This window comes from Thalassophryne amazonica, chromosome 9, assembly GCF_902500255.1.
Source record: "Thalassophryne amazonica chromosome 9, fThaAma1.1, whole genome shotgun sequence".
Classification (NCBI taxonomy): domain Eukaryota; kingdom Metazoa; phylum Chordata; class Actinopteri; order Batrachoidiformes; family Batrachoididae; genus Thalassophryne; species Thalassophryne amazonica.
Genome location: NC_047111.1, coordinates 74,935,289 through 74,951,470, shown reverse-complemented (window position 1 = coordinate 74,951,470; position 16,182 = coordinate 74,935,289). Strand labels below are relative to the sequence as shown.

At 39.4% G+C, this 16,182-nt stretch overlaps 1 protein-coding gene across 1 annotated transcript; it reads right to left on the bottom strand.

Annotated features, from left to right (window-relative positions):
- Nucleotides 1-829: 829 nt before the first annotated feature.
- Nucleotides 830-15,819, bottom strand: arl9 (ADP-ribosylation factor-like 9). Its single transcript, XM_034178403.1, has 4 exons — nucleotides 15,377-15,819; nucleotides 9,466-9,643; nucleotides 1,489-1,664; nucleotides 830-1,221 (listed from the first exon to the last, which is right to left on the bottom strand). The coding sequence occupies exons 1-4, from the start codon at nucleotides 15,554-15,556 to the stop codon at nucleotides 1,042-1,044; spliced, it is 714 nt and encodes a 237-aa protein (XP_034034294.1). The 5' UTR covers nucleotides 15,557-15,819; the 3' UTR covers nucleotides 830-1,041.
- Between the last annotated feature and the right edge of the window lie 363 nt (nucleotides 15,820-16,182).

The following is a 16,182-nucleotide window of genomic DNA, read 5'->3' as shown; positions in this document are numbered from 1 at the left end:
GAGTATAGATAGATTGAATGCCTTCAGAAAGTATTCACAGCACTTCATTTTTGTACATTTTGTTATTCCTTATTCCAAAATGGATGAAATTCAGTTTTTCCCTCAAAATTCTACTCACAACACCCCATAATGACATGAAATTTTTATTATTATGTTTGCAAATTTATTAAAAATAATAATAATTTTAAAAAAAATCACATGTATGTAAATATTCACAACTTTTGCTTAATACTTTGTTGATGCACCTTTGGCAGCAATTACAGCCTCAAGTCTTCTTGAATATGAAGCCACAAGCTTGGCGTACCTATCTTTGGGCAGTTTTGCCCATTCCTCTTTGCAGCACCTCAAGCTCCATCAGGTTGGATGGGGAGCATCATTGCACAGCCATTTTCACATCTCTATTTTGTTGATGTCAAAGATGCATCAACAAAGTACTGAACAAAGGCTGTAAATACTTATGTACATGTGATTTCTTTGTTTTGTTTTAGTCATATATAAATTAGCAAAAAAAATTGTTGTCATCATGGGGTATTGTGTGTAGAATTTGGAGGAAAAAAAAAATTCATCCATTTTGAAATAAGGCTTGTAACATAAAATGTGGAAAAGGTGAAGCGCTGTGAATACTTTCCAGGTGCACTGTATTACATATATTTTATTCCTATAAGAACTATTGTACCATAAGTGTCATCTCAAGATTTCATACTGTATTTAACATTGCTGTACCACTAACATGCTAACAAATACAAAGTAGGTTATTAGCATTACCTTTCTGCAATTTTGAACATACAATGGATTTTTTTGTAACTCCTGAACAACAACTCCTTTTGTAAGATGGCTCACTTTTATGCATCTGTTCTGAAATTAGTTTTTTTTTTTTTTTACTTTTTAAAAAACCTATGAAATGATTGTCAGTGGTGAAGACAGCATTGAGTGGCTTGAGCTGCAACAGTCTTTTAATGACAAGTGTTGGAAGATAATAAAATAAAATTTGAACCCATACTCTTTGACAACCACCAGTGTTTCTTTAACAACGAGTGAGATTTAATTGCTACCACAGATCATCTGCATGATCAGGTCCTGTGCATCCTGTACACCTGAGCTGAGCTCTGCCTCGCCCTTCTTGGTGTAGGTGCTGATGATGAATATCTTACGCTGGTCTCCAGCTTCAGCCAGTGACAACACTTCAAACATGTCAGTGATGCTGCAGGCTCCTGGAAGATCCTACAAACAAAACAAAAGCATGATGAGATGTCAGATTGTCCCATGAGATGAGAGCTTGAAGCTCCATTCAGTTCCATAAAGGTTATTCAAACTAGCGTGGAAAATATGACTCGTGACAAAGAAGGTCTCAACCTGCTGGCTCCAGTGTAAATATCTCACTGTCTCTGTCTGTGTGTATGCGTGTGTGTGTTGTGCCCCACAGCTGCTGAGTGGAAGCACAACCAGAGCATTTTCAGCACTCCTACAGTATTTTTCTGTCACACTCACCTGTTTGTTGGCCAACACAATTACAGGCAAAACAGGGTCATAATTCCACAGTTCATGGAGCAGCTTCTTGGCGATGGGAAAGCGCTCTGTGTCAGAGGAGTCCACCACAAACACCATCATCACAGACTTGGAAATGTACTTCTGCCAGTATGGTCGCAGCTCCATGTTACCTCCAACTAGCAGACAGACACAATTGTCAAACAGACTCACTCAGTAAACTACTACAGTTGTTGAGTCTACATTTAAAAAAGTTCAATCTAGCCTTGAGAATTCCAGATGGCAAGTGAGAGATGCAGATAAAGTAGATTTCATGTCTTCTTTTTCCACAATAACTTTAAAATATTCGAGTGACAATAAACGTTCAAGTAGCCATCACTTGACTCACACTCACTCATCTTCAACCACTTGTCCAAGATCGTGTCACAGGGGGCTGGAGCCTATCCCAGCAGTCATAGGGTGTGAGGCGAGGTACACCCTGGACAGGACGCCAGTCTGTCGCAGGGCCACATATAGACAAACATATTCATGCACACCTACGGACAATCTTTGGATGTGGGAGGAAGCCGGAGCACCCAGAGGGAACCCACATAGGTGGGAACTGATCGCATGACCTTCTCACTGTGAGGCAATAGTGCTAATAAGTAAGCCACCGTGCTGCCTCATCCCGACTCGAAATTTGAAAGTCAGCAGGCTATAAAAGTGACCACTATGTTGTATTACATTAAAGGGGCTGAGTAGTTCTGCCATCCAATATTGAGTTTTATAGTTTATTTAGAGCATGCTGTTATTTTTACTTTGAGATTAAACAGCATCATTTTAAAAAACTGTACAAAGAAGCCTGTTTTTATGATTAAATCAACAGTAAGGATGACGTGAGGACGGCTAGTAGTTCAAGAGCCGGTAGTAAATTTTGACTTCATCACTATCACTTAAGGTGACTAAACGACACTTACAGTCCAGCCTCAGTGTACCATGGCCTACACAGAAACGTATGCTAGTGAAGGGTTACACAAGCACAAAATTTAAAAATGCTCCAATCATACCGAAAATTATGCCACATCATTTGTCTGATCATAACGATTCCAAAAAGGTGTAGTTTGGACTATCTATGACTGAATGTTATGTGGTAAAGATAGCAAAGATGGTGACAAAGGTCAGTTTCAGTTTATTAAGAGTTAAAGTTGCTCCAATTTCAGTAAAAAGCGATGCAAATTATTGGTTGAACTAAAAGGATTAATAAATGGAATAGCTTTGACAGTGATGAATGCTTGGGCTCCAAAGTAAAAGGTCAAATAACAACATCCATTGGATTCTGTGACATATGTTGCCCAGTATAATGTTAAAGTATGACACATGGTGTAGACCATTTCTTTTTAAAACCCTATTAACTCTATTAAAACCAATAATTTGCATCACTTTTTATGCTGCGTTTACACATAACGACGGCACGTCACAAATGCCACGAAGTATACATTCTTGGCTGCTGATCACAAAAGTGATGATTTGAGGCAGAGATGTCAGGTGTCCTCAGGAACTGCTGCAACCTGTTACCACGCGTTATGATTAATGGCACGTGTTGCTGGAGAATTATCAGGAACCATTACGCATGGTCAAGAATAATGTTCCACGTTGCATCGTTAAGTTCTGTCACGTTGTGAATGAGGCAAATTGTCTCCACACACACACACACCCATATTCATTCAACCGTCAGTTGCTGAACAATTCAGATTGCTCCAGTTTGCTCCTCAAAAGCCACTGCAGAAGAACTTTGTGATTACATGCTTAGTTGGGCTCTGTGCCATGGAGTGGCGCAGAGAGGAGGAGGAGACTGAGAGCCAGATGTGTGGCTCTACGCGGGTCTCGTCTCGCTCGTTTTCCCAAACATAAGGCACATGCAGCAGGTGGAACACCTGCAGGAGCGCGCTGAGGAGCACTGGAATGAAACTTTTAGCCGACATGGCGTCTCTGTCCTTCTTCAGCATACTGCAGCAATGAAACTGAATGCAGTGCAGCAGAGTGTAATTGTGCGCATGTCAGAGAAGAATGCTGTCACGCTCTATTGAGGATCACCACTAATCAAGACGGATCAATGAGGGTGGTGCGTGACATTCGTGGAAGATTTTTTTGACAGCCAAAAACATGCTCCATGAAAATCATGAATATCACGTATCAACACGCACTATTAAGAAACCTATTCAGATGCATTAAGTCACATTAAGAATGTCAGGAATGTGCCAAGAGTGATGCAAATATGATATTCGTAACACGTCTTGCCTGTGTGTAAATGCAGCATTACCAAAATTGGAGCAACTTTAACTTTTGACCCCTGTCCAAACTGAAATGAACCTTTGTCACCATTTTTGGTGTTTTTACCCCATAACATTCAGCCATAGTTAGTCCAAACTATACCTTTTTGGAATCATTATGATCAGACAAATGATGAAGTTTACGTGTTAATATGACTGGAGCATTTTTATATTTTGATCTCTATGTAATTCTTCAGTGACCGCTAATGCCTATAGATGCCACCTTGGGTTGGCTATCATACATTTTTGTGTAGGCCATGGTACACTGAGGCTGGATTGTTAGTGTCGTTTAGTCCCCCTTAAGTGATACCAAACACCTGCTTGGCCCATGGACTAAAGAGCAGAAAAACAGTTGGTCCAGATGACATACCAATGAAGGTGTGTAGATGTTCTGGAAAGAAGGCAGTGGAGTTTTGAACCAGATTTTTAATAAAATATTTGAATGTGAGAGAATGTCTGAGGAGTGTAGTGTACTGGTACAGGTTTTCAAGAATAAGGTGGTGTGCAGAGCTGCAGTAACAACAGAAGCATAACTTTGATCAGCCACAGCATGAAGTTATTGGAAAAGAGTTGTAGACGTTAGAGTAGAAAGGAGATGAACATTGATGGGCAACAATATGGTTTAATGCTGAGAAAGAGCACTACGATGCGATGTTTGTCTTAAGAGTGCTGAGAGGTAAGGTGGTGCAGGATATGTATAAGGAGAACCTGACAATGGTGAAATGCACAGCTGGGATGGCAGATGCATTCAAAGTGAAAGTGGAATTACATCAAGGATAGGCTCTGAGCCCTTTCTTGTTTGCAGTGGTGATGGACGAGTTCAGACAGGAGACTCCATGGACTGTGATGTTTGCAGAAGATCTGTAGTGAGAACAGAGAGCAGGTTGAGACTAGCCTGGAGAGGTGGTGCTATGCTCTGGAAAGAAGAGGAATAAAAGCCAATCAGAGCAAGATGCATTATATGTGCATGAATGAGGGGAGCACAATGGAATAGTGCAGTTGTAAAGAGTAGACACTTATGAAGGTGGATGAAGTTACATAGTTAGGATCACCTGTCTCGGGTAATGGAGAGTGTAGTTGAGAGGACAAGAAGAGCATGCAGGAAGATTGGACTGGGTGGAAAAGTCTGTCAAAGGGGTGATTTGTGATTGTGACAGCAGAATATCTGCAAGATTGAAAGAACATTTACAAGATGGTACAAGCTATGTTATACAAAATACAGGCAGTTACAGGGACAAAAAGACAGAAGGCGCTGGAGGTCGCAGAGTTTAAGATGCTGCGCTTTTCCTTGGCAGTGATGTGGACGTAAAGGATTAGAAATCAGCATCTCAGAGGGACAGTGCATATAGGAGGCAAAGTGAGATTTTTCAATTTCAATTTATAATGCGCCAAATCACAACAGAGTTGCCTCAAGACGCTTCACACAGTTAAGGTCTAACTTTACTAACCCCCAGAGCAGCAGTGGTAAGGAAAAACTCCCTCTGAGGAAGAAACCTCAAGCAGACCAGACTCAAAGGGGTGACCCTCTGCTTGGGCCATACTACAGACATAAATTACAGAAGAATTCACAAAACGAAAATACAGGAAATGCTGTTGGTGCACAGGACAGGAGCGTTTCCAGCACAAACACCACACCCATCTCTGGATAGAGCTGCACCTTAAACAGAGAGAGAAAAAAAAAAAAAAAAAAAAAACAGAATCAGGCATAAGACAGACAAAAAATACAGTATAATGTGTCAGCATTAAACAACAAGAAAACAGGAAATACTAAGGTGATCGCTGGCCACTAGCCCTAAGCTTCACTAAAAGACCCAGAATTTAGGTAAAGTTGAGGCCGCGGCCCGCTCTGTTTCCTAATAAAATGAATTAAAAGAGTAAAAAGCGTAGAACTATACTATGCCAGTATTGTAGCCATACGAAAGGGAAAATAAGTGTGTCTTAAGTCTGGACTTGAAAGTCTCTACAGAATCTGACTGTTTTATTGATGCAGGGAGATCATTCCACAGAACAAGGGCACGATAAGAGAAAGCTTTATGACCTGCAGACTTCTTATTCACCCAAGGGACACAAAGTCGTCCTGCACCCTGAGAATGCAAAGCCCGGGCCGGTGAGAGAACCTAAACAGAGAGTTTTGCTGTGTAGAGAACAGGACTGCAGGGAGTATCATGAAAATGGTGCTGAGGATGAAGTCACCAGGCAGGAGGAGAAGAGGAAGGCTATAAATTAGGTTTATGCATGTGTTGAGGGAGGACAGGCAGGGAGTTAGTGTGACATAAGATGATCAGGTGAGATGGAGATGGATTATCTGCAGTGCCAAACCCTAACAGGAACAGCTGTAGGAATAAGATCTAATAATGTAAAACAGATGTATATAAAAACCCAAATGTGTGAGTATTCTTAAAACCTATTCAGACTGGATTAGATTTATATGGAGAGATGGAGTAATGTAAGTTTACCACAGGATGTCTGTAATATTTATGGTCGACTCACATGGGATAGGAAATCAATAGAAATTATAAAGATGAGAGTGGCTATGCATCAAACAGACCTGACTCACTGCCATCACTCACTGAAAATAAATCAATAAATTACCAGGCTTCTGCGCTTTTTTCTTTTTAAATTTCCATAATCTCCGCTCGATGACTGACCGGATCCATCTCCACAGCTACTGTGCATGTGCCAAAGCAGAGCAAAGACCTCAATAACAGAAACCAAATAATGTTTCCATCCCACTGATGAGTATTTAATGTGGTTCTTAATAGTTTATATTTTTTAAATCTGCATGAAAGAAAAAATGCATGGGGGGGGGGGGGGGGGGGGGGGGGGGTCAACGCTGACAAGAACATGAGCACATGATTTCACAAACTGTAAGCATAATACAGCTGAACAGATGGATAGAGCGTTTTTTTTTATGTTTTTCAGGTGATTAAAAGAAAGCCATATTTTGCAAAACTGAAATAGAAACACTTTTTCCCGCTATTATAGGTCACATGACATGCAGAAACAGTCACATGACATTCTAAAATACATGGTGTGGTAATGTGGACAGAAGAGACGGACAGCTTATTAAAATGTATGAGATAATATTACGACAATGTTGAATTTGAAAAAAAAAAAAAGCACAGAAATGGAAATATTCAGCTGAACTTAGAGTTCCATTGCCATGACTATTGGAATTACAATTCTTGCAAGAACCGCACTGGAATGAAATTTATCGCAAGAGGACATTACCCAGTAGTCACATTCCATCACTCAATGAAAACAATGTAATTTTATGTCACTATAGTGCTTTGTTGACATTCTGAATATATCACTTAACTTTTGCGCAAATATGTAAGGGAAACCCAGCTGTACCTGAGATAGTCAGCAAAAAATCTTTTTCCACAAGATATGATGAAATATTTACTGAAGCATGGGATTATTATATGCATAGAATTATTACTACCTGAGGTCACTGCTACAGATCATTTTACAGAAGATAAAAGTAGCCAGAATATTTACAGACAAGTCCCCAAAAATGACTGAAATGTGACATTCAGACGAGATTAAAAATCACTGAGAAACTCTGGTAATAATTGGGCACCGCAGGCTCGTTTGAGGGTGTGCGCTAAAAGGGTAAAATATGAGGCAACGCTTCGCATCAAAAACATGAAGCATCTTATTAAAAATAATGCTTTTTAGAGCAATCCGCGACACGTCTAATGCCCTCGATGCTTGCAGTGTGAAAGGCCCTTAACTATGGTGCCCTATGACATTACTCCTCTCCAGTGGTGGGCACAGTTCTGTTAATCCACTAATTATCGAAAATGTTTTCATTATCGGATTAACTTTTCAGATAACTTTGAAAACCATCATCAGACTAATTATCTTCCAATAAGTTTTGGTCCGATAATTTTTAGACCGCTAACGTATTTTTCCAGACGTGGTAAACAAAGCTGAATTAGTTATAAACATCTATGAAATCTAAAATCAGTTAAGCACCTACCTGTTAAATGTTTAATAGCAGATGCGCAGTTCTAACCTCCGTGAACAGAGGAGAGCTGGTTCTAGAGGAAACCGCTCTATCCTCTGCAGGCAAAGGAGAACTGGTCACAAAAAAAAGAAAAAAGGCTCATTTCTTTTGACCCCATACCGATATGCTGGCAATATCACCCAAGTCATCCAGAGGCATAAAGTTTTAACTTATGGTTAAAATTTTAACCAAACTAATTTCGGACAAGTTATTTAAATTAACATCACGTTTGAAGTTTTATAAACTGAAAATATCAGATATATGTTTTAGTTTTAAAGTAATGCACTCATTTTGAAGGTTTTAGTGTGGACATGCTGTGCCCAGGTGCATTATGGGTGGCTCAGTACATTCAGGACAGAAGAAATGCATTTGAGACACTCTGATCAGGCTCCACACGGACAATAGCATTAAACTCTTTGTATATTGTGCCTAAAACTCTTGTGAATATATTCTCTGGGTTTACAGACATTGTTATATTGCGCTTGTTTTATGTAAAAATGCCATAAGAAAATCAGGTTGCTCCTCCATTATGTTCAATTGGAATCATTATCCTGTTTTGCTATAAGAGTCCTGCTTATGTCAAACACTGTCTGTCATCTTTGTTCCAGAGCAATATATATAAGATGTCTGAAATTCAGTTTGCGTTTATTAAATTCCACGCATCTTAAATGTAGCAGACAGGGATTAACTGGAATTTTGTTTTGCCAAGTTTTCACGGTCTCTACTGCCATCTACTGGCCAGTAGTGTTCATGGTAGTATTCCCCCAGGTACTGAGAATCCAGTAGTTGGCAGTGTTCTATTTATTTTGACACCGGTTATATCAGATGGTTATCTAATTACAACTTGGCTTTTTTTTTTTTTTTTAAATGCCTTTTTTTTTTACAAATAAAACAATGGCATATTTTACATAAATTTATCTGTAAACACCAACACACGACACAGCTCACATTTAATGTGTTGGTTTACATAGAATGAATGAGTCAACCAATCAGTGTTAGTGGAGGCACATTTTACCCATAATCATTTGGCCATCTGTCTGTGTTTGTTACAAAACTTCAGAATTAGTTCATTATTCAACATTAAAAGATATTTTAACTTTGTACAAATGACAGAATTGACATTAATGGAGTTATTCTATCAGTATTAATTTTATTTATAAACTAAACCATAAGCCAGCACTGCTTTATTCTCCAAGACCTCCGCCTCACAGCAACGCTGTTATTGAGAGCTGAGGTTCCCTGCTCAACTTCTTCGCTGCTAGAAGCTATGTAATAAACAACAGCTTCCGGCAGTGGGCAGGGCGCCCAAAGACAGAAGTGGTGACTCATTGTTTGGGTCTATAGTCGCCTTTGATGCTACCAGAAGCGATTGTGGTGTTAAAACTCAAAATCATCTTGTTAGTAGTTGCAAGTGTACCGGAGACAATACTGGAAGTTATCGGTTATCTGTAGCTTCCGATAAATTTTTGGGTGGTTTAATCGGTTTAGCTTTATAAAAGATAACTTTTCAGTTAGCTGATTATCTGTTATCAAAGCTAATTTTCTGGTTAGCTGTGCCCACCACTGCTCCTCTCCACAAACAAATCCTGCCTGAATCGGGCTTTAAAGGTGCTGCAAAAACTCATGCAGCCACTAACACTTTGAGACATCACTTCTTACCTTCAACAAACTCGATGCGCGTGCCGTCTGTGTTGATGCAAAAGACGTTGATGCCCTCTGTGGGCTCAACATCCTGTGTCAGTTTGCCATAGGCCAAACAGTGCAGCAGGGAGCTCTTACCGGCTCCGTCTAGACCCAGAACCAGTATTTGATTTTCACATGACTTCGTCCAGCTTGACTGCAAAACACAGACATTCATTCAGAGTCGGGTTTATCTCCAATTGACTTGAACATTTTCCATAACAAATGTGTTTCTTAATAAGGGAATTGCATGTGTCAGTGCACATGATCAGATGTAGCCCTTGCGCAATGCAACATGAGATAGTTTGTATGCCTACTGCTAGCATTTTTGGATGTAAACAAAGAGGGATGCAGTACTTTTAAACCAATTGTGAACCCAGAAGATGTACCTGGAGCTGTTATTAATTCACCATTTGAGGCAGCAACAGTAGTGGAACCAAAAAGGTGGTTGGTTGAAGTGCAGAACTGCGAGTTTAAAGGGCAAGAAAAAGGATCCGATAGAAAGGTAAGTTCCTCCTAACTTGCTTGTACCACTTAGTACCTTGTGAGTGATGGGGAAAATTGCACTTCTTTAGAGGCTATATATACACACACACATATACAACCCCTGGCAAAAATTATGGAATCACCGGCCTCGGAGGATGTTCATTCTGTTGTTTAATTTTGTAGAAAAAAAGCAGATCACAGACATGACACAAAACTAAAGTCATTTCAAATGGCAACTTTCTGGCTTTAAGAAACACTGTAAGAAATCAAGAAAAAAAGATTGTGGCAGTCAGTAACGGTTACTTTTTTAGACCAAGCAGAGGAAAAAAATATGGAGTCACTCAATTCTGAGGAATAAATTATGGAATCACCCTGTAAATTTCCATCCCCAAAACTAATACCTGCATCAAATCACATCTGCTCGTTGACATTGACCCTATGTCATGAAATTGACCCTATGTGTCTTTTTGCAAGGAATGTTTTCAGTTTTTGCTCTATGGCAAGATGCATTATCTTCTTGAAAAATGATTTCATCATCCTCAAACATCAGAAAAGTGTCCAAAATATCAACGTAAACTTGTGCATTTATTGATGATGTAATGACAGCCATCTCCCCAGTGCCTTTACCTGACATGCAGCCCCATATCATCAATGACTGTGGAAATTTACATGTTCTCTTCAGGCAGTCATCTTTATAAATCTCATTGGAACAGCACCAAACAAACGTTCCAGCATCATCACCTTGCCCAATGCAGATTCGAGATTCATCACTGAATATGACTTTCATCCAGTCATCCACAGTCCACGATTGCTTTTCTTTAGCCCATTGTAACCTTGTTTTTTTCTGTTTAGGTGTTAATGATGGCTTTCGTTTAGCTTTTCTGTATGTAAATCCCATTTCCTTTAGGCTGTTTCCTACAGTTCGGTCACAGACGTTGACTCCAGTTTCCTCCCATTCGTTCCTCATTTGTTTTGTGTGCATTTTCGATTTTTGAGACATATAGCTTTAAGTTTTCTGTCTTGACGCTTTGATGTCTTCCTTGGTCTACCAGTATGTTTGCCTTTAACAACCTTCCCATGTTGTTTGTATTTGGTCCAGAGTTTAGACACAGCTGACTGTGAACAACAAACATCTTTTGCAACATTGCATGATGATTTACCCTCTTTTAAGAGTTTGATAATCCTCTCCTTTGTTTCAATTGACATCTCTCGTGTTGGAGCCATGATTCATGTCAGTCCACTTGGTGCAACAGCTCTCCAAGGTGTGATCACTCCTTTTTAGATGCAGACTAACAAGCAGATGTGATTTGATGCAGGTGTTAGTTTTGGGGATGAAAATTTACAGGGTGATTCCATAATTTATTCCTCAGAATTGAGTGAGTCCATATTTTTTTCCTCTGCTTGGTCTAAAAAAGTAACCGTTACTGACTGCCACAATCTTTTTTTCTTGATTTCTTATAGTGTTTCTTAAAGCCAGAAATTTGTCATTTGAAATTACTTTAGTTTTGTGTCATGTCTGTGATCTGCTTTTTTTCTACAAAATTAAACAACTGAATGAACATCCTCCGAGGCCGGTGATTCCATAATTTTTGCCAGGGGTTGTGTATATATATATATATATATATATATATATATATATATATATATATATATATATATATATATATATATATATATATATATATATATATATATATATATATATATAATGCTCATAAAATGCTTAATTGGCCTTTTTCCACAGGGGAAAAACAGTTGTCATGGAGATAATCCTTGCTACGCATCTTTGAGATCATTCGGATCAGTAAGAGTGAACTCCATCGCCTCTGTGCTGAGCCAAACACATGCATTTCTTGGTGGATGGGACCCCAAATCTTAGGGGAAAGAAAGAGAGAGAGTTGTTTCTGCACTAAAATGTGCCCTCACCCCAACACAACAAAAACATGCTACAACAATAGTAATAATACTGCAATACTTAATAATGAAAATACCAGGGGTATTATTATTATTGTATATATCCATCTGGTTTTGGTTTGTTTTCAGTCCTTTGTGTTTTGCTTTGTGACATGATTTTTGGTTTGCATTGCCTCTTGTGTTCATGTGTGTGGATGTATGCTGTCCTCGTGTCCCTGATGTGTGGAGGCATGTCAGTGACATGCGTGTAGGTGTGTCCTCTCTCGTCTTATGTGGGTGCCCTCTTAGTGTCTTGTGCATGTGGGTGTGTTGACTCCATGCCTCTGTTTTGTGTGGGTGTTCCTCCCTTGTCTATAGTGTGTACGTGTGTATCCCCACTCAGTGTTGTGTGTGTGTGTTTGTGCATATTATATATTTCTCTTCCTGTGTTCTGCCCATTATGCCCTGTCAATGATGAGATCCTGTATTCGTCCTTTGCCATTTCATGCGCACTAAGTATTCCTTATTCCTCGTTGCCTTGTGGCTGTAGTTTGTGTTCATTGTTTATTCTAATAACCTTTTGTGTTCAGATCTCCTTATGATTTTGTTCTTAGTTATTGTGTTTTTTTCTACCCTGTGGCTTAGTTTTCACTGTCAAGGTTCACGTTTGTTTTTGTATTATGATTTCTCCTCTTCTGCTGTTATGTTTGGTTATTGGTATTACTTATTTTCCACTCACTCTTGATGTCTGTTATGTTATTTTTCTGGCTGCTGTCTTATTAGTTCTTGCCACCTTGTATTCTGTTCCTTTCCACATACACTGTTGTTTCCCGTTCTCACATGTCTGCACACCTGTTATGATTTGTCATTTTGCATTTAAGCACTCGCCCTTCCCCTGCTCACTGCCAGTTCCTTCCTTCTCTTGTGTGGTTCATCTGTGAGTAAGTTCGTGAGTTCTGATGTTGCTTTGTCATTTTGTTGTTCGGGTGCTGATCATTTTGTTTTGCCCTACCAGTTAGTGTCCTTTACTGACTATTCACTGGAGTGTACTATTCTGGTCATGTTCACATTTTCAGCTGTTTTGGAACGTTTTTTTTTTTTTTTTTTTGGGAGAAGTACAATAAATCACCTTGTTTTTGTACCTACCATCAGCTTCTGTTTGCACCTGCATTATTGGGTTCAATTTAACATTGACAAAAGGTAACAATGATACATTGCATATGTTGATAATCATATTGTAAGGCCTTCGAATCTTATTTTTTTGTTATTTTTTCATATTGTGACACCATACTTGCAGAATAATCATAAATGATTGATAGAATATACAAATAGATAAAGAAAGGATTACAATTTAAACTTTTGAATAATTTGTTTCTTTAAAGTTAAACATTTACCACAGATTAGTTTTTACATAATAATGTGAACAGTGGTGTCATGTAAATGTATCATGATACAAATAAAATTTTATCATGAAGCTGGCTGACAACTACCACAGTTATAACTCTATGGTCTATGGTCTCTACCCAACCTTCCTTTTCTCTCAAAAATTCTTGAAAGGGTAGTTGTAAAGCAGCTAACTGATCATCTGCAGAGGAATGGTCTATTTGAAGAGTTTCAGTCAGGTTTTAGAATTCATCATAGTACAGAAACAGCATTAGTGAAGGTTACAAATGATCTTCTTATGGTCTCAGACAGTGGACTCATCTCTGTGCTTGTTCTGTTAGACCTCAGTGCTGCTTTTGATACTGCTGACCATAAAATTTTATTACAGAGATTAGAGCATGCCATAGGTATTAAAGGCACTGCGCTGCGGTGGTTTGAATCATATTTATCTAATAGATTACAATTTGTTCATGTAAATGGGGAATCTTCTTCACAAACTAAGGTTAATTATGGAGTTCCACAAGGTTCTGTGCTAGGACCAATTTTATTCACTTTATACATGTTTCCCTTAGGCAGTATTATTAGACAGCATTGCTTAAATTTTCATTGTTACGCAGATGATACTCAGCTTTATCTATCCATGAAGCCAGAGGACACACACCAATTAGCTAAACTGCAGGATTGTCTTACAGACATAAAGACATGGATGACCTCTAATTTCCTGCTTTTAAACTCAGATAAAACTGAAGTTATTGTACTTGGCCCCACAAATCTTAGAAACATGGTGTCTAACCAGATCCTTACTCTGGATGGCATTACCCTGACCTCTAGTAATACTGTGAGAAATCGGAGTCATTTTTGATCAGGATATGTCATTCAATGCGCATATTAAACAAATATGTAGGACTGCTTTTTTGCATTTGCGCAATATCTCTAAAATTAGAAAGGTCTTGTCTCAGAGTGATGCTGAAAAACTAATTCATGCATTTATTTCCTCTAGGCTGGACTATTGTAATTCATTATTATCAGGTTGTCCTAAAAGTTCCCTGAAAAGCCTTCAGTTAATTCAAAATGCTGCAGCTAGAGTACTGACAGGGACTAGAAGGAGAGAGCATCTCTCACCCATATTGGCCTCTCTTCATTGGCTTCCTGTTAATTCTAGAATAGAATTTAAAATTCTTCTTCTTACTTATAAGGTTTTGAATAATCAGGTCCCATCTTATCTTAGGGACCTCATAGTACCATATCACCCCAATAGAGCGCGTCGCTCTCAGACTGCAGGCTTACTTGTAGTTCCTAGGGTTTGTAAGAGTAGAATGGGAGGCAGAGCCTTCAGCTTTCAGGCTCCTCTCCTGTGGAACCAGCTCCCAATTCGGATCAGGGAGACAGACACCCTCTCTACTTTTAAGATTAGGCTTAAAACTTTCCTTTTTGCTAAAGCTTATAGTTAGGGCTGGATCAGGTGACCCTGAACCATCCCTTAGTTATGCTACTATAGATTTAGACTGCTGGGGGGTTCCCATGATGCACTGAGTGTTTCTTTCTCTTTTTGCTCTGTATGCACCACTCTGCATTTAATCATTGGTGATTGATCTCTGCTCCCCTCCACAGCATGTCTTTTTCCTGGTTCTCTCCCTCAGCCCCAACCAGTCCCAGCAGAAGACTGCCCCTCCCTGAGCCTGGTTCTGCTGGAGGTTTCTTCCTGTTAAAAGGGAGTTTTTCCTTCCCACTGTCGCCAAGTGCTTGCTCACAGGGGGTCGTTTCAACCGTTGGGGTTTTTCCATAATTATTGTATGGCCTTGCCTTACAATATAAAGCGCCTTGGGGGAACTGTTTGTTGTGATTTGGCGCTATATAAATAAAATTGATTTGATTTGATTTATGGACAACTACTAGAATATAACGCTAAGACCACGAAGATAACTGAAAACATAGGAATGAGTTGAAACATTCGCAAATTAATTTTACATTTAAATTTTAAGGATGTCTGATAGGCTGTACTTTGGCTTCAAGGTAACGAGTGTCGAATCATTTCGAAACAGTACTTCGTTGAAATGTTTCGAAACTGTATCAAAGTTTCAAAATTGCCATTTCCACAGTGGGTACGCCCCTGCGTTTAAATGTGTACCTCCACAGAAGGGGTGTCTACAGCGGTAACAGTTTCTTCTGGCTCCTGCTCCTCTTGTGGCCGTGCTGTGATCTCTCCTCTGTCTCCTCCTGAGAACAGGAAGCGCCAAACACCATACGCGACTCCTCCGGTCACAGCAGCGGAGGCGCCGATAAACCCGAGTGTCTTCCAGCGAGACATAGTGCTCAGTCCGCTCCGGCTTCACTAACACAAATGTCACCTTACAGCTCCAGTTACTTTCCGAGTTGTAGGTATCCCACCGTCCGACAAGTGAAATTATTTAAAAAAGCACAAGAACATGCTAACAGGAATAACTTCTCCGACGTACACCATTTTCTGTGCACCATCAAATTTTGTGCCTACTGTAACCAATCACAGTCCGAGTTTTGGTGTAACCGTTTACTCTGAGACCCATTAAACTCGGTTCTGCTGTCTTAGCAACCAACCACAGTGCGTTTGTATAGAGATACAAAAATTACACGCTAGAGCGGACATCATTGTTCACTTAAATAGCAAGTCTGGTCGCCATCTTGGGAGAGGGACAGAATAACGATTTTTTTTTTTCAATCTGTAGTATTTATTTATTGTATTTTGCGATTATTCTTCCTGCGCACTGATCCTGGATAAACGGTTGAAGATGAGAGTTATTTTTGTTTGAACAAGGACCACACTGGAAAGCCCTTTTTATATTTTGTTGTACAAGGGCCCACGGCACGTGTCTTTCACTCCTTTCCAGCACATCTGATCAAAGTGCCAGTTGGGAGCAATCAAACTGGCATCCCAGTTCAACGTGCAAACCATTATGC

What these genes read in the sequence shown, in the direction of transcription:
- arl9 (XM_034178403.1), bottom strand. Translation starts at nt 15,556, where the DNA reads ATGTCTCGCTGGAAGACACTCGGGTTTATCGGCGCCTCCGCTGCTGTG. An exon ending in GCGCATCGAGTTTGTTGAAG is followed by an intron (nt 1,665 to 9,465) that starts GTAAGAAGTGAT and finishes TCTGTCTGCTAG; the next exon opens with TTGGAGGTAACATGGAGCTG. An exon ending in TTGTGTTGGCCAACAAACAG is followed by an intron (nt 1,222 to 1,488) that starts GTGAGTGTGACA and finishes TTTTGTTTGTAG; the next exon opens with GATCTTCCAGGAGCCTGCAG.